This window comes from Pristis pectinata, chromosome 24 (genome assembly GCF_009764475.1).
Source record: "Pristis pectinata isolate sPriPec2 chromosome 24, sPriPec2.1.pri, whole genome shotgun sequence".
Classification (NCBI taxonomy): domain Eukaryota; kingdom Metazoa; phylum Chordata; class Chondrichthyes; order Rhinopristiformes; family Pristidae; genus Pristis; species Pristis pectinata.
This window is the reverse complement of record NC_067428.1, coordinates 27,414,474-27,435,372: the sequence shown is the minus strand read 5'-3', so window position 1 is coordinate 27,435,372 and position 20,899 is coordinate 27,414,474. Positions and strand designations below refer to the sequence as shown.

The 20,899-nt window shown below is 41.6% G+C and overlaps 1 protein-coding gene across 1 annotated transcript in view; it reads left to right on the top strand.

Annotated features, from left to right (window-relative positions):
* Positions 1 to 11,988, top strand: part of LOC127582733 (rho GTPase-activating protein 45-like) — a 175,448-nt gene extending 163,460 nt beyond the window's left edge. Inside the window, exons 22-24 of the mRNA XM_052038295.1 lie at positions 195 to 450; positions 5,450 to 5,552; positions 7,133 to 11,988. Of these exons, the coding sequence (XP_051894255.1) occupies positions 195 to 450; positions 5,450 to 5,552; positions 7,133 to 7,695 (922 nt within the window). The 3' untranslated portion in view covers positions 7,696 to 11,988. The remainder of the gene's footprint in view (positions 1 to 194; positions 451 to 5,449; positions 5,553 to 7,132) is intronic.
* The last annotated feature ends 8,911 nt before the right edge of the window (positions 11,989 to 20,899 follow it).

The window sequence follows — 20,899 nt, the reverse complement described above, 5'->3', positions numbered from 1 at the left end:
TGGTCATCATAATGAAATGCACAGTACATGACACTGAGGAACCAAACATGCAAGAGTTGAATGCAATTGGCAGGAGTAGTAGCTAAAGGTTCTGGTTATTCATCACAATTCCAGAAAGAATCAGTCAGGATGATACAGAATTGCCCCCACATAATTTTCTGGCACTATGCATCACTTGGATCTATTATGTTTAGAATTTCAGAACTTGAACAGCAAAATAAGATGTCTCCGAGTAACCTTGGAATTGTATTTGGGCCGACACTGATGAGACCCAGGCCAACAGAGGCAACTGTGTCCTTGTCATCTCTGGTTGACTATCCTCACCAAGCTCGGATTGTGGAAACTTTAATCGTCTCCTACTCAGAGATATTTGAAACTAAAGCGGAGTTTAACATGGCTTCAGATGAAGATACTCTAGATGATGCACCACCAACCGATATTTTCAATGAGGTAGGACCTTACTCCAAAGTATGAAAGCCACTGTCATTTCTTTATTTCTCGAGATGTGGGTGTTGTTGACAAGGTCACCATTCATTACCCATCCCTCTTGAACATGGAAGTCTGTGGGATGAATGGTGATGCATTTCTGTCAGTGTGTCCTGGTGAGGAACTTGCTGGTAATCCTGTTTGCCTACTGCCATGTCTTTCTAAGGGCTATAGATCAGAGGTGTGAAGCACACCCACTGCAAAATTCAAGTCAAGTTTATTGTCATGTGCACAAGTAAGGTGAGGTACAGGTACAATGAAACACTTGCTTACAGCAGCATCACAGGCGCATAGATTCAGACAACAACACACAGAACATAAGTTATACATAAATTATACAAGACAGTGAAGGAAAAAAAAAGGCTACCATGGCACCTCTGATATTTCCCTGGCATCAGACACACATCCAACGACATTATCCAGTGCACAGCAGCCTTCAGTGAGTTCATCAACTGAAATTAGCTGTTAAAGGTGCAACAGTAAATAGCAAGACAAGAAGCAAACCCCAGAGGACGGGGAGACGTGAATTAAAGGGACCCCTCAGGAACATGGATGTTTTGCCCAGACCCTCTACCTGATGTTTCCCTGAGCTCCACTTTCATCCATAAACATCTCTGGCAATAATTGCAGCACTTCAGAGCAAGAAATGTGGTTACGGAGCCTGTACCTTGTCATGACTTGGGTCCACTGGGGAAAGTTCACAAGCATGGTCTATGTCCCCCGTCTCCCCTACATAAATTATACAAGACAGAGTAGAAAAGTAGGCTGTGCAAAACAAGACTTTAGTGCAAATTAGTACCAATTATTAATACGAATCATTAATATAATTCATCAGTACAATTTTTTTTAACTTCAGTCATAAGCAACTGTATGGTAGGTTTTATTTTCTCAGAATAAGTTAATCATTCAACAGAAATTAAAGAAATGTCCTTTTTTGATGGATTGTGCGATTCTCGCTGTGCAACGTTTTGTTGTGACTTACAGACTAACTTGCTTGAGCGTAATTGTTAAGAGGACCATAACAGATTCAAATGATGAAGACTTTCGATGTATGATATACGATATAGTTATGACCAGACACTGGACATGACCTATTCCAATGTGTTCAACCTAGAAGCTAAAACAAAGATGGTTGGTAGTAGAGAGTCAATAACTTGAGCAAAAGAGAGATATACAACATTTTAGAGAGTGGTTAGGATCTGGTTATTCACTGCCTGTAAGGATGGTAGAAACAGACTCAATCAGTGCTTTCAAAGAGGAATTGGACAGGTACTTGAGAGGGAAGAATCTACAGGAATTATGGAGAGAGCAGGGAAATAGAATGTACAGGTCTGCTGTACCAGGAGACAGCGATGAGCTGAATTGCGTCTTTCTCTGTGGTAACAGTTCTGTGATTCCAATTACTGTATAACTGCTGGCTTGAAACCAACATAAAGGTACTTTAATTTTAGCATCAACACTATACACTCAGATCTTGAAAATACATTCTGACGTCAACAAAGGCAAATGAGATTCCTTTGTATGCTATTTGAATGTAATATGTTCTGATTAGGGTTCTGTTAAATTCACTAATTTAATTTAAAACTGTTTCTTGCTTTCTCCTCCACCCTTCTCCACCTGCCCGTCACCCGCACTCTCCTCCCACTGGGTCCCCTCACTACACTGTTCCCACCTGCCCTCCATCCCTCCCTCATTTGGTTCCTCTTCACCTTCCTGGTCCTATCAGATTCCACAATCTGCAGCCCTTTGATCTCTCCACCTATCACCTCCCAGCCTCTCTCGCCATCTCCACCCTTCCCTCCCCCATCTGACTCCATCTACCAATCAGCCCCTCCTCACCTGGACCCACCTATCACTTGCCAGCTCTTCCCTCACCCCTCCATCTGACCTCCTTATACTGGCGATCTCCCCTCGACTCTTTCAGTCCAGATGAAGGGTCTCGACCCGAAATATCAACTGTCAATTTCCCTCTACGGACGCTGCCCGACCCGCTGAGTTCCTCCAACAGCTTGTTCTTTGCCTCATCTGCCTTGTTTGTTCCATATTGCTGTAAAATTCTGGAACTCTGATACCAACGTAATGGCACCAATCGATTTAAATTATTTTCTAACTGTTCTTTTGATAATGGTGATGATAGATGTATAGTGTACTTATATCCAGCAGGGTAAATTTTACATGTCACCAATATTCATCCCTGGCCTAGTAAACAAAATCGAGTAAGGGATCAGAACAAAACACACAACGTGGTTGGTGGTGGGAGTGGACTATGATATGATATGATATGATTTCTTTATTAGTCACATGTACATCGAAACACACAGTGAAATACATCTTTTGTGTAGAGTGTTCTGGGGGCAGCCCGCAAGTGTTGCTACGCTTCCGGCACCAACATAGCATGCTCACGACTTGCTAACCCGTACGTCTTTGGAATGTGGGAGGAAACCGGAGCACCCGGAGGAAACCCTTGCAGACACGGGGAGAACGTACAAACTCCTTACAGAGAGTGGCCGGAATTGAACCCAGGTCGCTGGCACTGTAAAGCATTACACTAACCGCTACACTACCATGCCTGCCCACTAGATGGTTCCATGTTGAATAAATGCTTGTGCCTTGACATTTAGTGGGGTTACCAGCACTCATTTCTCAGCATTAACCTGCGCTCTGTTTCAGGATCAAACTGGACTAGCTTGTGAAGCCAGTGTAGGTCAGAGGTTGACCATTTTGCAGCCTTGTTAACCCTCTGACTTCCAGAGGCAAACAACAGTCTAAGGTGCACAGGTTAGGAGTGTGATGGGATACTTGCCTAGATAGATCCACCTCCAACAGCACTCGTAATCCCAACACTATCCAGGAGTCCGCAATCATTTGATCATCACGTTCATTGGACTGAACTCCTGCCATTGGACACCCCAATGTCCCCTTTGTACAGGTCACCCTGCAGGAACATCCTTAAGTTGCTTCATCAACACATCCCAAATTTAATCTGGATAGAAAACCAAGCTAGGAGGCCGTTGCTTCCAAGTCATCCACCATTCCTGGCTGCTCAAATGTTTACCCCTACTTCTTCATTACCACTGAATCAATGTCATGGAACTCCCTACCTTGAAGAACAGTGGGAGCCCCTTTACCCCGCAGAAACACAGTACAGGGAGGAGGGCTTTGCAAGCCAACCAGGGATGGTTACCCATGGCCAGCCTTGCCAATGATTTTTACATTCCAAGAATAAATAATTTCAAAATGTGAATAGTATTCACAGGTTGCATGCTCCCTGTGGAAGTAAAGTGCTGACCATGATTGACATACTTGACACAGTTGTCTTGTTGTAAAGATAATCGCCTAGAAGCCACTGTTACAAGTATTAGTGGGAAAGAAGAATATCTTTGTCCACAGTGATCTTCCAGTGAGACCTGCTCATTTATGAACTAGAAGCCGGAGACAGCAACTCAGCCCCGAATCCTCCTTTGCCATGGCTGATGTAATCTTAACACTGATCCACACCTACCCCTGGAAACCTTTCACCCCTTTACTTTATCAAGAAACTAACCATGTCTGCCCATTGCAAAATCTCACAAGTCTTTGAGACAAATAAAAACTCACTTCATCTCTGTCTTAAATAGGTGACCTCTTATTTTTAAACCAGTGACCCCTAGTTCGAGATTGTCCTATGGGGGCGTCTCCACATGCATCTTGTCGAGACCCCTTTGGATCTCATACATTGCAGTCGTTACCTCTTACTCTTCTAAATTTCAGCACATACAAACCTGGTCTGTCCAACCTTCCCTCGTAGGACAATCTGTCCATTGCAGATATTAGTTTCATAATGTTTCAGACTTCTTTGATTTTATTTTATCAATCATTAATCATTACTGGGCTGACACCTGTGTTAATAGATGCCCAGAGAAGATAAAAGGTATTAAGCATTCATCAATTAAGGTGACCGACTTTTAGGTTAAGATTCTGAGCTATGTGTGTTGGACTTTCCAGAAGATATTTAGCCTGAGATTTCATTAATTCTATTATCAAAGAATCAAAGAAAATGTATGGCACAAAAAGAGGCCATAATGTCAGTGCCTTCCCAGTACTGTGTCTGCAGCTCTCCAGGTAGCAGCTCTTCCCACACGCACTCAAGTGCTGCTTAAATATGGTGAGGGTTTCTGCCACCATCATCCTTCCAAACAATAAGCTTACGATTCCTGTCACTTTCTGGGTGAAAATCTTTGCTATGTTGGCGCCGGAAGCGTGGTGACACTTGCGGGCTGCCCCCAGAACACACTATGCAAAAGATGCACTTCACTGTGTGTTTCAATGTACATGTGACTAATAAAGATATCTTATCTTATTCCCCCGGTACAATAAAATGGACTCTGGACCTCACAATCTACCATGGCCTTGCACCTTATTGTTTGCCTGCACTGCACTTTCTCTGTAACTGTAACACTTTATTCTGCATTCTGTTATTGTTTTTTCCTTGTACTACCTTGATGTACTGATGTGATGAAATGATCTGTACGGATGGCATGCAAAACAAATTTTTTCACGGTACCTTGGTACATGTGACAATAATGAACCAATTTAATTCTTCTACTAATTGCTTTAAATTTATGCCCCTTGGTTTTTAACATCTCTGTTAAGGTAAAAGAGTCCTTAAGGTGTTCGGACTCTCCAGTCACAAAATCATCGTTCAAATATTACCCTTTGCTTCCAGCTACTTAGCAATTTTGGATCCAATTCATCTCTCTGCCTTGGATCCCACAGCTTTATTTTGACCAGCCGGCCACATTTGGACCTTGTCAAAAATCTTGCTAAAATTCATGTTGACTACACCAAGTGCACTGTCCTCATCGAATCTCCTTGTTGCATCCTCAGAAAATTCAATCAAGTCAGATGCAACTTTCCCTTAATAATTCCATGCCAATTATCCCAGATTAATCTGTGCCTCTCTAAATTAAGGTTTATATTTCAGAGAGAGTCTTCAAAGACAAGAGTGGGATCGGGGAGTGATGTGCCTTACCTCGATGAGACTGGGGAGTTTGACAGAGATAGACTGTACTCTGATGCACACTGTGGTAAGTAAATTATGAATGGTTACTCTTGATTTCTTTTTAACAGAGTTGACTCAAAGCTGACTATTCTGGCTGACCAGAACAGCTTGTACAATGCAAAATGGGCACAAAAGATCTGATCTGAAAACCACCATAAAATACAGCCTTGCATTTTCATCACAGTGAAGTAATTTATTTAGCGTTAGAAGCAGGATTGAACTGTGACTCTAGATTCTTCAAGAAAGGAGTTTAAGCTTTTGTTGTTGTTGCTAAATGTGTACGAGAGTTCCTGCTGCTGGTTGTACTCCCCTCTGACCTCGCTGAGTTGAGTTGTGTTGGGTTAAGTATAACTGGCAGCCAACAATCTTGGACATGTTTAATGCTGGCTCAGTCTTATTCCCTTCCAGTAAACCCACAAAGCGTTCATTGTAAATAGTGGGACATTTTGTTGCATGAATTTCTTGCACCCAATAAGGCAGACTGCAGATTTACTGATTGGTGCAATGGAGATCTGACGGATAACATTTCCACATGAGTTGGTTTTGTCTAACTTCACTGCCATTGACTTTAAGAATGTAGTTTGATTCCAGTTTCTTTGAAGCTTCTTTCTGTACGTGACCCTGGTGGGTTCACTGCAACCATCCAAAGTAGAAACATCCCAGATTCCATCCCGAGGTTAATTGATCACCCAGACTAGTGCTGGGAGCTTGACCTTGCTGCCTTGGAAAAGGGAGGTAGGAAAATAGGAAAGGATCATTGTCCTGTGATTCTTACTGGAAGCACCATGTTGATCCTTTTGAAGACAGAATCTGGCTCGGCTTTTCTGGTGAAGTAGACTGCCACTTGTGTGTTGTCCACGGGAGGACATGACACTAAATTAGAAGGGGTTAAAGACGATCCATAAACTAGTGCACAAAATACAGCAAATGTTGAGAGAGTGCTGTGTCATCAGAGGTGGTATTACTAAACTTTCATTTAAGTCAATAGATCCATGCTCTGGAAGCAAACCAGAACACAGGGCTCTCTGTGGCATCATGTTATTCACCAGTTGGCTGCCCCATTCCCCAATGAGATCAGTGACTTTACTTCAAAAGTAATTAGAATAGAAGAACTTTGGGACTATTAGAGATATGCACTCTGTACTAATTCAATGTAACTGCACTGTGTAATGAATTGACCTGTATGATTGGTATGCAAGATAAGTTTCTCTCTGTACCTCGGTACAAGTGACAATAATAAATCAATAACAATGACAGGGTGCTAAATAAATGCACATTTTTCCTTTCATTTCATTCATCAAACTGCAGGAGTGTAACATGAGCTGCAATGGTTCATGAATGCATTGAATCCTCTCTGATCTGTCTTAAATTCACATATTTTACAAGTACAGATTTAGTAGTAAGTTAAATGAAAAGAAATTTTGCTTCTTATTGGGATCTACTTTGTGCTTAGTCAGGTGGTTTGAACTGAAGATGACATTTGAATCTTGTGATGACATTTCTAGTGCAGTTAATCACATCTTGAAATTATTGGCAGTGGATTTCAAATGATAAGTCCGTCACACACTATTTACATGATAACAACTATACGCTGTCCTGTTACAGACAACTCTTTAGGATCGGAAAGGTCTTCAGAATCTCGCGAACGTTCACTGGGCTCTGACTACGAGCTGGAAGATACGACACCTGAATGTGGTACAGGATCTGAGGAAGGGGCCCAGAGAAATCGAAAGGGGCATCTGCTGAAACAGGAGAGTGTAGCTAGTGCTGATGAACCTCCATTATACAATGACAGTGCAGAAGAAGAGTCTGTCTCAAAGGAAACTGAGAGAAGTCAGACTCGGTGTTCAGACAGTGACATGGCACAGACTGAAGGACCAGTGTCTGAAAAGACTGAAGAAAGTTTGAGGTCTCCTCATCCACAAGTGGAGAGAGATGGGCAGCATCTGACTGGTGCTGACAAAGTGGACCAACCGAATAACCCCAACCAAAGTCTGGCCGATTTTAACACAAACCACTCAAATAACGTGGACAGAAATAATTGGCTGCCTGCCCATTTCAGGACGCCACTCCTTGTCAAAGAACAACGCACACAGTTGCCATGGGTTTGGATGCGCCATGGGAAAATAGACATTGGCCTTGAAAACCGGGACCCAGAATTTGTCTAATCATATTTTATCACAAGTTGCTTATAGAGTAGAGTTATCCACAAGCAAGCGCTAAGATACTTTGTGCTGAGAGAGAGAAAGGACAGTGTGCAGAACAATTTCATTACATTTTCAGTGGTTCGCTGATTCTTATTTTAAAGTAAAAAAAAAATGCAGCTCTCTGCCAATATATACATCTAGATACATTCTGTTCTAAATACAATGTGAATCATGCAGTGAATCCAAAGGTTGGAATAATCCTCCCAGTTTGCAACAGTAACAATGCAGTGCAACAATCCAGGAGTAATTTACCTTGATAGTTGGCAACACACTGAAAGTCTCTCATTTCTGAAATCGGACATATTAGTGGATCACATGATCAAACATTGATAGTACGCAACTTTGTATGTCACAACTTGTGGAAAGCAAATATATTTTGATAAAGAACTATTTTTTTCTATATAATGGGTGTAAGATGCATATAATTGATTAACAGAAGCCAGTATATGAAATACCAGGAATGGATTAATAAGATTTGGTTTCAATTTTTAAAATGCTCCACACTTGGCTTTCTCTCAAAAGTTTCAGATTCACAATCTTTGCAGACCTCTTCCGGGTGATTTGGTCACAGTGAACATTACAACTTTGCCCAATTCTATCATCCAATGTGCACATATACTTTCTGGGAAGGGGAAGGGGAGGGGGAGGTGGGACTCACAGGATAGTGGTCGAGTGCATAAATGTGGCTGGTTTTGTTACTTTCTAATAACCCAAAATCGGTTGCAGCACCCTGCCTGAATTTGGGTTGAGCAAGCATTGAACATAAAAATCCAAGTATCTGTGACTTGTTGGTTGTTTGGCTAGTCACCTATCACTTTGACTACCTCTGTGCAGAACTCAGTACCTATTGTCTTTGTAGCTAACTACTGCCTAAACTTAAGAACTTGACACAATAGATTCCCATCAAAATTAGATTAAGAAGCTCAACGTTCATCTCGACCAAATACTTGACTTCAAAGTCTCAATCAACAGTAATGGAAAAGCAAAATAGCAGAAGTACATTAAGATAAACATGGTAAGAATTTATCTACATGTGAGATACTGCTCCATTAGTATAACAGTATAACAGTGCAAGGGTTAAAAGTGTTGCTCTGTGAAACTGTATTGCTGAGTGAATATCTTTATTGAAAGGACAACCATTATTAATTTTATTTGTGAGATAGAAATGTAACAAACTGCTGGAGGAAGTAGTGGAGGCAGAATCTGTTACAGTTGGACGGAGCAGAGAGATATGGGCCCAATGCAGGCAGGTGGGATTAGCTAGTTAGGCATTAGGGTCGGCATGGACAAGGTGGGATATAAGGGCCTGTTACTGTGATGTATGTTTCTATGATTCTATAAAGTCATAGTCATGAATGAAGTAGGCCCTTCAGCCCACCGTGTGTATGCTGGCCATCACATACCTATCTACACCAAGAGACACAAGAGACTGCAGATGCTGGAATCTAGAGCAAAAGACAAGTTGCTGGAGGAACTCAGTGGATCAGGCACAGATGCTCACAGATGCTGCCTGACCCACTGACTTCCTCCAGCAGTTTGTTTTTTCCACCTACCTAGACCAATCCCTTTTCAGCCCACGGCCTTCTTTGCCAATTGTATTTCAAATGCTTGTCTAAATACTTCTTAAATGTTGTGTGAGTACCTGCTTCCACCGCCACCTCAGGCAGTGTGTTTCAGGTTTCAAGCACCCTCTGGTGAAAAAAATTCCTCCTCAAGTCCCGCTCTAAATCTCCTAACCGTAACTTAAACCTTTGCCCTCTGATCATAGGCACATGTGCTAAGGGAACAGTTTCTCACTATCTCTCTGTGCCCCTCTTAGTTTTGTGGGAGAAGTTTCAAAATACAGCTTCTTTCCTCTTCCTCTCCTGACGTCGCCAACTCTTTGTCACGGGGAGATTGTTCTACACACAGTCCTTGCAAACTCATCCAGGAACCTATCCTGTATGTGTGACACATTTTGCTTTGGAAAACATAAAACCTCAGGACACCTGTAATATCAATTTACTGCCCTGGCTGGTTCAGCTAACTGAAGAGAACAAATCTGACACCATTGGCTTTGTATACTTATGTTTCATCACTGGGCTGGCCAAATGGACACCGTAGTGGCAGCTGCCCACTATTTCCCCAGGTCCATCGTCAATGGAACCAAATGTTGGGAATATCTCTGATGGCCAATGAAATGGCTCATATTTAATGCTAGAAACATTGACAAAGTCATATGATTGGAATTAATCTTTAAGCATCTGGGATAGCAGAAGTAAGTTGTGATGATGGCTGGAAAGAAGATGGAAAGACGATAAGCAAGGCTTAGGATGGAGTGCTTTCTATCAACAGTGGTAGGATTTAGAGCAAAAATAACCAAGCAAAGAATGGTGACCAATACCTCCATTAGACCGCCTTCAACTAAGTAGAAATTTGGTCCACATGCACAAAGAGGTCTTGTAGATCCATAATGTGCAAGGTATCAGTTTCTCTATATATGTGATATTGTAGCATATATGCTTTCTCCTCTTGTACATAAAAAGAAATACTTTTGCAGTATTGGTTTGGGACTTGTTGATGTGTGTTAGGAAGCATTGACTGCTTATTAAGTGACTTGTCTCCAAGCAGTGAAACATCGTTTAGCTTGTATGTTGGGATCTAGTGATGGTTTAATTGAGCACAAAATGGAGCAAGTTTTCTGTGCATATGTATGATGAAAGTGGAACCAAGAGTGTTAGGAATGCAGAAGACCATAAAATCCTATTGGTCTTATCCATTTTTATCATGTGTGCTGGATGTAACTGGAATATTTGTCAAGGGGAAAGAGATTAAATACAACAATGTGGTTGTTTTTTTACAAGTTCACAGCTTTTAATAAATTTTATATACACTGAAATCATGGTGAAGGAAAACCTGTCTTGTCTAATCTGTTGTACTTAAAAAAAATCCTATACTTTCTAAAGTTTGTGCATTGGGAACATTATTAAACAGAGCATTGATTTCCTTGCAAAGCAAGCATTTTTTAAATTGATCTTTTGTTTGTTCTCACTGTTAGGTATCACCCTTCCTGTTCTATAACAGCAGTCCCATTGGCAGCCAGTAGGAGGTGCCAGTCAGAAACTTGGGAGGTTGACTTATTCCTGCTGTAATAACTTGTCTGTAGCATAGAAAGATATCCCAAGGCATCTCACAGGAATGCTTTCAGAGAACATTTGATAACACACCACATGAGACGTTGGGACAGATGAAGGGCATATTAGATGAGGAGAGAGGTCGAGAGGTTCAGGCAGAGAATTTCAGAGCTCAGGTCCTGCATAGCTGAACTCACGGCCTCCAGTAATAAAGGGTTAAAATCGAGGTTGCTCAAGAGGTATTGTCACAACAGTTTCCATGATTATTGAGATCCTGAATTCCCTGTGAGGGCAAATCCTATCACTCTGCGTTGGAGTGCTGGTATCCTGGGTTACATTTTTCTGAGGTAGCTCTGCCTCAGGTGACGACCTGCCTTTTCGTTCCCAGGCGCTGACCCATCTCTTGTGCATTTCCAACATCTGTTTCAATTTCAAGTTACAAAGCTACTCGATGTAATTGTATTCAATCAATTCTTCAGATCAAAGAACTAATTCAGTGCATATAGAAAAGAGGTCAATGTTTCATCTCTTATCTGAGTCAGTTTCCAAATTGCAAATTCTGCTTACATAGTCCATTTACTACCAGAAGTAAAAGCATGGAGTGAAGGCATTATTCAGTGTCACAAAATAATCCATGAAAATAGCTACTATGTGACCACTCATGCTGTACAATACAAGGTGAATTAACATTGTATTTAAACACAATTTTTAAGCTTTAATGATATGGCACTTCATTTTTTTAATGTTTATACATCAGGTGTTCAGCTGGACCTTGGTAAAGATATTTTATTGTTACTTTTTTTTTGTCAAGTTGCTTGAGGCTCATTGTTTTGGAGCAAACAAGCATTTGTGCAATGGCATGTACGTTTGTAAATGGGTACATCCAGCCTCACAGTAGTACAGTTATGTAATTATTCAGCAGTGCTAGTTACATCGCAACTGAGATCTTGTCAATTAAGTATTGTTTAATTCCCAGCTGCATATTGTTTAATATGTATATACAATTGGGATTTTTTTTTTGGATTTTAAATGTAAAAGGAACTGTTCTGTGCAAGATTTCTAGGCATTTTTATTTGATAATGTAAATTAACTGTTTCATTCCCAGATTGTTTTGAAGGAAAAATGAGCAAATGAATTTATATTTCTGATATTATATTTCACTATGTTTAATAATGGATCTGTCTGTCATTATTTTCAACCTGCATTGTTATTATCACTAATTAAGACTATAAGAGCATATTGCACACATCTATTCTTTGGACACCAATAGATGTGCCTCTTCAAGTTAGTCACACCAATGTTTACAAAATAAGTTTACAGTATCCCAATCCTGGCCTCTTAATCATCTACAATATTAATCATTTGACCATTGGTCCCAATATCTCATGTGGGTTGCCATCAAAAAATATTTTTAAATGCTTCTGCAAAATACACAGGAATGTTTTTTCATATTACAAATATTGCATGAAGGTAGGTTCTCACTGAGTGTAACAAATACTTAATGTATTCCTATTACTCAAGGTGCATTTTTCACAAACAAAGGCTTTTCATCTCAAAGTAGACGTCAAATTCTAATTAGTTTCAGGCAAAGCAAATCAAAGAAAGCTACAACGTTAAAACAATAGCCAGGATCCTCCTACCCTACCACACAATCTCCCCTTAGTTTCTGAACCAAACTCTAGAGTGTGGGGCTGAAATGGAGTGCTTCAGCGGCACAGGTCATCTAACAATGCTTCAAAAACTAGAATACCATGTCGATAAATAATTTAAAAATTGTGATGCTGTTTTGAATAGTTTTCTATAACTCAACTTCAGAATTGTAACCTCCCAGTAGAAAATGATCAACCACATACCTGAGTTATTTGTAAAGCCGAAGGAAATGTCCTAACCATGTGGGATTGACTATTGTCTTATTACTCTTTTGACAATACAGTGGAACTCCCACAATCTATCCTGCTCTGGGATTTGGTGCTGAGTTGGCAGATCTCCTGGTTCTTTGGATGATATCAAATACCGCAACACATTTGTAATTCACTTTTTATAAATGTTGCAAAGTAATATAATACATTTTCCAGCGAACCCACTCAGTTTAAAGGGAGCTTGGGAACTGGGGCCCTGGTGAATTGGAAGGGAGAGCGGCAAATATCACCTGGTGAGCCAGGTGGTCAGATGGCAGATCTGTATCCCTCCTGTATACCTGTTCGGGTACCTGTCTAAATGCCTCTCAACTGTTGCTATCATATCTGTTTCCACCACTTCCCCTGGCAGTGTGTTCCACACTCTTACCACTCTGTTAAAAATGTGATTTAAATCTCCTTTAAACTTTCCCCCCTCACCTTAAAGCAATGCCATCTAGTATTTGATATTTTTAAATTTAAATCTTATTTACAGCATGGTAACAGGCCCTTCTGGCCCAACGAGTCCGCACTGCCCATTTTTTTAAAACCCATATTAACCTACCCATACGTCTTTAGAATGTGGGAGGAAACCGGAGCACCCGGAGGAAACCCACGCAGACACAGGAGAACGTACAAACTCCTTACAGACAGCGACGGGAATCAAACCCCGATCACTGGCACTGTAATAGCATCGCGCTAACCGCTACACTACCGTGCTGCCCATTTTTTACTCTGGGAGAAAAAGACTCTTGTCTTTCTACCCTGTCTATGCCTCTCATAATTTTATATATTCTATCAGTCACTCCCTCCAGCCTCCAGTGCTCCAGAGAAAACAATCCAAGTTTGTCCAACCTCTCCTTACAGCTTATACTCTCCAATCCAGGCAACATGCTGGTGAATCTCTTCTGTACCCTCTCCAAAGCTTCCACATCCTTCCTGTAATGGGGCAACCAGAACTGCACACAATACTCCAAACGTGGCCTAATCAAAGTTTTATATGGCTACAACATGACTTCCTAATTTTTACGCTCAATGCCCCAACCAATAAAGGCCTTCTGTCCCACCCTATCTACTATGTTGCCACTTTTGGGGAGCTATGGGCTTGCACCTGAAGACCTCTCTGTACATCAATGCTCCTAAGGGTCCTGCCATTTACTCTTCCTCTTACATTGACCTCCCAAAGTGCATGTTTTTGTTTGCAACAACAGGAATGCCTGTAGGTGAGATAAAGTAGCCAACACGGAGAACCTGAAGCACTGTACATTTTTATGTTATTGGGTTCTGGGGATTTTCTTGGTGAGGACAACTTGTTATCAAATTATACAGCACAGGATCTTTTGGCTCATTGTAACTGTTCTGAAACTATGCACAAGCCACGCAGTTAATCCCACTACCTTGCTCTTTACCCAATACCTGCACATTTTTCCAAATCAAGAATTTGTTATTGTTGAATCATTTTCCAACACCTTTTCAGGCACTGCCTTCTAGAGCATAACAACTACTGCATGAACAGTGCTTTCTTCATATCATCTTTTTTCTGATCATTTAAAATACTCTTTGGTGGAGCTAAATAAAGTGCAAAGTGATCAACTTTATCAGCAGCTTAGCTGGTGGATTCCTCAAGTACAACTGATATATTCCATTAACAAAGTTTCCATTAACAAGTCTTGCAGTCTGAATCGATTCTGAAACAATTGGCATTGGATTCAGAGGCAAAGCTTGATCAATGAGACTTTAGTCTGTTGTTCAATATGCTATTTGTTTATTGGGCGATGTCAACAGTGTTTGTATTAAATACCTTACAGCTAATAGCCAATAAATGCTGTAAAAAATGAGCTGCTACACACTGCACACTTGGAATAAATTGCTGCTAATTAGAAATTAGGCTAATTAGAATTCCTGTTGAGCATCTGAGTTGGTAACAACTTTCAAATCCTGTGAATTCTTACTGTATCCTGGTTTTAAAAGCATTCTGTCAGGTGAGTACAGCATTTGACTAGATTAGATTATTGTCATATACACCAGGGTGCAATGAAATTCTCTGTCCACATGAAGCTCACAAAGTAAATAGTGTACATGGTAAAAAATAAATACAACAATAAAGACAGCAACAAGCACGAAACAGCAGAATAATGCAAAGATTGTAGTGCAAAAAATACTAAAGTGACAATAGTGGAATAATCGAGGGAGGGAGAGTTAAGAGTCCGAGAAGGTGGCAGCACCACTGGGAGGGGGATGTGAAAGAGGTGGTTGGTTCAGGAGTCTGACAGCAGTGGGGAAGAAGCTGTTCTTAAGTCTGGACGTCTGGGCTTTCAAGTTCCTGTATCTTCTCCCAAAAGGTAGGAGAGAAAAAGGAGTGGCCAAGGTAGCAGGCATAAGCTACAGCCTACAGCAGCTCCATTGATGAGGACAGGGTTGTTGTACCCCCCCCCCCCCCCACACACTCCACTCCATTTCCTTTTGTCAACAACCAGCCCTTGCTGACGTTAAGGGCTAGGTTGTTGTTCTGACACCATGCCACAAGGTTCATGATCTCTTTCCTGTACTCTGTCTCATCATTGTTGTCGATCTGGCTGATAGCAGTGTCATCATTGGCGAACCTGCACTCATCAGTTCTCCAGTAATTCTGCTTATGATATTCAATAGAAAATCTCCAAGGGTATTGCAGAGAAGTCAAACGAGACAGCAGGTACCTAAGGGTTCGAGTTGCATCATCTGGTGCTGCCTTCACATTTCACCATCTTTTCAGGATGTTGTCCAAGAGTACAAGGGCCATTATCATAACCTGGCTACTGCTGCATCATTAGTTTAATCAAATATACCGATGCCTACTGATGCCTTCAGTTAAAGGCAAACATTATTGACAAAGTCCAGAAGGATCCAAGAGGCTTGACAGTGAAACAACCAGGTCAGAACTTGTTCATGGAGACACTTATTCTTGTGTTTCCACTGTGAAGTCTCTTCAGGGTACGTCCACTTTGAAAATGCTTTTCTCCTCTCTTCGAAGGGCGTTCTGTGACACCCTCTCTCACTGATCTCTGCTGTTCTCTACTCCTTGATCACATTCTCACCCAGACAAAAAGCAGTCCGGATGAGGGGGCTCGACCCAAAACGTCGATTGTCCATTTCCTTCCACAGATGCTGCCTGACCCCCCTGAGTTCCTCCGGCACCTTGTTTGTTGCTCAGAACTTGTTCATCCTTGTTCCTGGGAGAGAAGTGAGTAGATTGAGTGAAAATTAATGAAATGCATTGCCGGGAGCATGCGCAGAGGTGAGGCTGGGGTAAACAGGACTTGGGGTCCACCTCTGTGCCATCCACAATATCACTAAGTACATTAAGAACACACGTGAATGTGTGTAATATGTATGTGTTTAATGTGCCCCTTTAAATCAGACTATTTTAAATTCCAGTGCACTCTGTACTAACTCAATTTAACTGCACTGTGTAATGAATTGACCTGTACGATCGGTATGCAAGACAAGTTTTTCACTGTACCTCGGTACAAGTGACAATAATAAACCAATACCAATACCAACCCATCCAGTGAGAAATTGATATTGCAAAATAACCAAACCAATAATTGCTATGCTATGATTTCAATTTTTTAAAAACACACTTGGCACAGCGAACCAAAATTATCTTTGATTTATAGTTTAGAGAAGGCAAGTTATTATTACTTTATAAATGGAAAACTAAATGGTATTCCTTTGAAGAATAACTGTTGTCACCTTAGTGCACTGCAGGGTATTAAAAGGAAAACAATGACTTCATATGTTGTCAATAAGAAATATTTCCATTAAAAGTATTGTAAGTTTGGAAAGACTCCAACACTGGCACATTATGGATTTCCAATAATGGATTTTATAAACCAAGTTCAAATTTCAACAGGGGAAAACGTTTCCAGTGCTATATTGTTATAAAAAAATTGCAACATTTCTGCTGCCACTTTATATTTTCCCCACTCATTTATATTTCCCATTCCATTTCTTACGTAAGCATTTGAAGGCATTGAATCCAGACTGAGCATAACTCCACTGGCACCAGACCACCCACCTGGACCTTGCCCAGGCAGCGATTCTATCTGGCAAAAGATCGCAGCAAGTGCAGTCTTGTCATCAGCTGAGCTGTGCACATCTCCCTCGGGGTAAGAGGAGGAGTGGAGGGGCAGGAGGGGGCAGGGAGGTTCATTTGATGGTGAGCGGACACAATAAGTGTGAGCAATTTTATTTCAATTTGTTCACCTTTGGATACAGAAATGACTGCAGTTTAGAGCAGTTAATGCAGGCTTGGCTTCAAGCTTTGGAACTTCCTGCAAGATTCAGCTTCTCACTGGATCATGGCACCTAAATACGAGAGGTCATGCAGTTAAAGTGAGAGGGGGAAAGCTTAAAGGAGATGGAGTTCAACCCAGATAAGTGTGAAGTGGTTCATTTTGGTAGGTCAAATATGATGGCAGAGTATAGTATTAATGGTAGGACTCTTGGCAGTGTGGAGAATCAGAAGGACCTTGGGGTCCGAGTCCATAGGATGCTCAAAGCAGCTGCACAGGTTGACTCTGTGGTTAAGAAGGCATATGGTGTATTGTCCTTCATCAATCGTGGAATTGAATTTAGGAGCTGAGAGGTAGTGTTGCAGCTATATAGGACCCTGGTCAGACCCCACGTGGAGAACTGTGCTCAGTTCTGGTCACCTCCCTACAGGAAGGATGTGGAAGCCATAGAAAGGGTGCAGAGGAGATTTACAAGGATGCTGCCTGGATTGGGGAGCATGCCTTATGAAAACAGGTTGAGGGAACTTGGCCTTTTCTCCTTGGAGTGACGGAGGATGAGGGGGTGACCTGATTGAGGTGTATAAGATGATGAGAGGTATTGATAGGGTAGATAGTCAGAGGCTTTTCCCCAGGGCTGAAATGGTTGCCACAAGAGGACATAGGTTTAAGGTGCTGGGAAGTAGGTATAGAGGAGATGTCAGGGGTAAGTTTTTTACTCAGATAGTGGTGAGTGTGTGGAATGGGCTGCCGGCAACGGTGGTGGAGGCGGATACGATATGGTCTTTTAAGAGACTTTTGGATAGGTACGTGGAGCTGAGAAAAATAGAGGGCTATGGGTAAGCCTAGTAATTTCTAAGGTAGGGACATGTTCAGCACAGCTTTGTGGGCTGAAGGGCCTGAATCGTGCTGTAGGTTTTCTATGTTTCCACATTTCTATGAGATGTGCGGGGCAAGTTTTTTATACAGAGAGTAGTGGGTTCCTGGTACAAGCTGCCAGGGGATAGTGGTGGAAGCAGATGTGACAGTGCCATTTAAGAGGCTTTTAGATAGATACATGAATATGCAGAGAATGGGAGGATATGGATCATTTGCAGGCAGGAGAGAATTAGTTTAATTTGGCATCAGTGCAGGTATCATGGGCCAAAGGTATGTTCCACTTTCTGTGGGAGGAATCTATAACACCTTGGTAGCGTAGTGGTTAGCGCAACACTATTACAGCACCAGCAACCCAGGATCAATTCCGGCCACTGTCTGTAAGGAGTTTGTACGTTCTCCCCGTGCCTGCATGGGTTTCCTCCGGGTGCTCTGGTTTCCTCCCACATTCCAAGGACGTACGGGTTAGGAAGTTGTGGGCATGCTATGTTGGCACCGGAAGCATGGCGACACTTGCAGGTTGTCCCCAGAACACTCTACGCAAAAGATGCATTTCACTGTGTGTTTCGATGTACATGTGACTAATAAAGATATCTTATCTCATGTTAAGTAAATGTGCACACAGCAAGCTCCCAACAACAACAATGCAATAATGACTCGGTAATCTATTTCCATGAATTTGAATATAGGATAAATATTGGCCAGGTCACTGTGGAGGACTCCACTGTTCTTTGCAATAGGATCACCTGAGACAGCAACAAGACTATAGCTTAATATCTCATCTTGAGATGTGGAATTAGACGCTTATTCAATATTCATTGTCAATATTCAAGGGATGCCTTGTTCCTTTGCAAAGTGAACTAATTTGAGAGCGGCTAAGAAGCACCCCTAATCTGAATGTATGGCCATAACCCTAGCCCTAAGCATGCATTACCCTGCCTAATTAGTTTGGACCTGGAGTCACATATGTGAAATCTACTAAGAACAGCAGCTTTCTTTGCCAAAAGAACATTATTGAATCAGTGGATTTTTTTCAACAACCGAACAACATCATTTTTACTAATACCCATTATTTCCAGTTTCCTTTAACAGAATTCAAACTGGCATAGTGGGAATTGATCTGGACTACTTGTCCAGTAACATAAGCAGACACCACATTGTGCATCTGTCGACTATGCTCACTGCATTGAATAGAAAAGTCAGCAGAATCCAGTAGAACAGTGCCTGTCTCACGAGGACTATATTGTAACTGTATGCCTGGATGAGCTAAGTGCAACTGGTTCCATGGCAACGTGGTAGTTGTTAAAGACGGCAGCACTTGCCTCATTGCTCCCTCGGACAGGATAGCATTTCAGCATTCACTTGGACTGCTCGACTCCAGCATCAGCTATTCCTGGAGACAGGTTTGACCCCTGGAGAATGGACAATAACACTGAGAAAACATATCCCACAATTGCAGCTCGGGAGAGAGGTAGGTAACCTTCTGCTCTGGTAACCTTTTGCCTATAGTACTGAAGTTTTAATAACAACATTAAACTGTAACTAAGAAGGTGCACTGAATAAATCCAAATATAAATATTCAAAATAAATTTGTAGGTGCACTTGGTATTATATGAAAGATTTGAATGGAATAGGTAAAGGCAGAATGAAATTATCCTTTAATGCTAAATGTTTAATTTTTTAAAGCTCTTTCATCTGTCTGTGTGAAATGGCAGGAAGATAGCCAGAAAGCACAGATTTAAGTTGGCTGTAAGCGAATTAGAGAGCAGATGACTAGAACTTTATTTAGATGGCGATCTGTTTTGATAGGGAACACAATGCCTGCAAAGGTGGAGGAGGCACATAGAACATAGAACATTACAGCACAGTACAGGCCCTTTGGCCCACAACGTTGTGCTGACATTTTATCCTGCTCTAAGATCAATCTAACCCTTCCCTCCCACACAGCCCCCCATTTCTCTATCATTCATGTGGCTATCTAAGAGTGTCTTAAATGTCCCCGATGTATCTGCCCCCACAACCTCTGCTGGCAGTGCGTTCCATGCACCCACCACTCTCTGTGTAAAAAACTTACCCCTGACATCCCCCTTATATCTTCTTCTAATCACCTTAAAATGATATCTCCTCGTGTTAGCCATTCTTGCTCTGGGAAAAAGTCTCTGACTGTCACTCGATCTATGCTTCACGCACGTTCTATGCACATTCTATGCACATTAAAAAGTAACTTCCAAAAGACAAACCAATAAATACTTCAACAGCCTAAGCTTTGCAAGGCTGTGCGGAAGGAGCGAGAGACTGGATCGGCCTTCCAACAAATCCCAACAAATAAAATGGACCAAATGACCCCTTTCTGTGCTCTGATTCACTGAGATACAGCATTCAAATTGATGCAGTGCCACAACAAAACCAGTAACTGCAATGGTTTTTCTTCCAGCAATAATTCAGCAATAATTCCAGCAATCCATCAGCAGTCTCTTCCGTCTCCAGCAATAATTCAATTTCTGTTCTATAATTGTCACTCCTGGATTCTTTTCCTAAATCTTTCACCTAATGGGAATGGGGATCTGGATCCCACTGCCTGAGAGGGTGACGGAAATGGAAATACTTGTCATGTTTAAAATGTACCTGGATGAACACTTGAAGAGTTATAACCTATGGACTGGGAAGTGGGATTAACCTAAGTAGTTCCTTGTTTGGCTGGTTCTGATATAAGGGGTCATTTCAAATTGTATAAAATGTCAGTAATAGAACCACAGAACCATAGAACAATACAGCACAATACAGGCCCTTCGGCCCACCATGTTGTGCTGACCTTCAAACCATGCCTAAGACTATCTAACCCCTTCCTCCCACATATCCCCCTATTTTAAATTCCTCCATATGCTTATCTAACAATCTCTTGAATTTGACAAACGTATGAGCCTCCACCACCACGCCAGGCAGCGCATTCCATGCACCAACCACTCTCTGGGTGAAAAACCTCCCTCTGATGTCTCCCTTGAACTTCCCC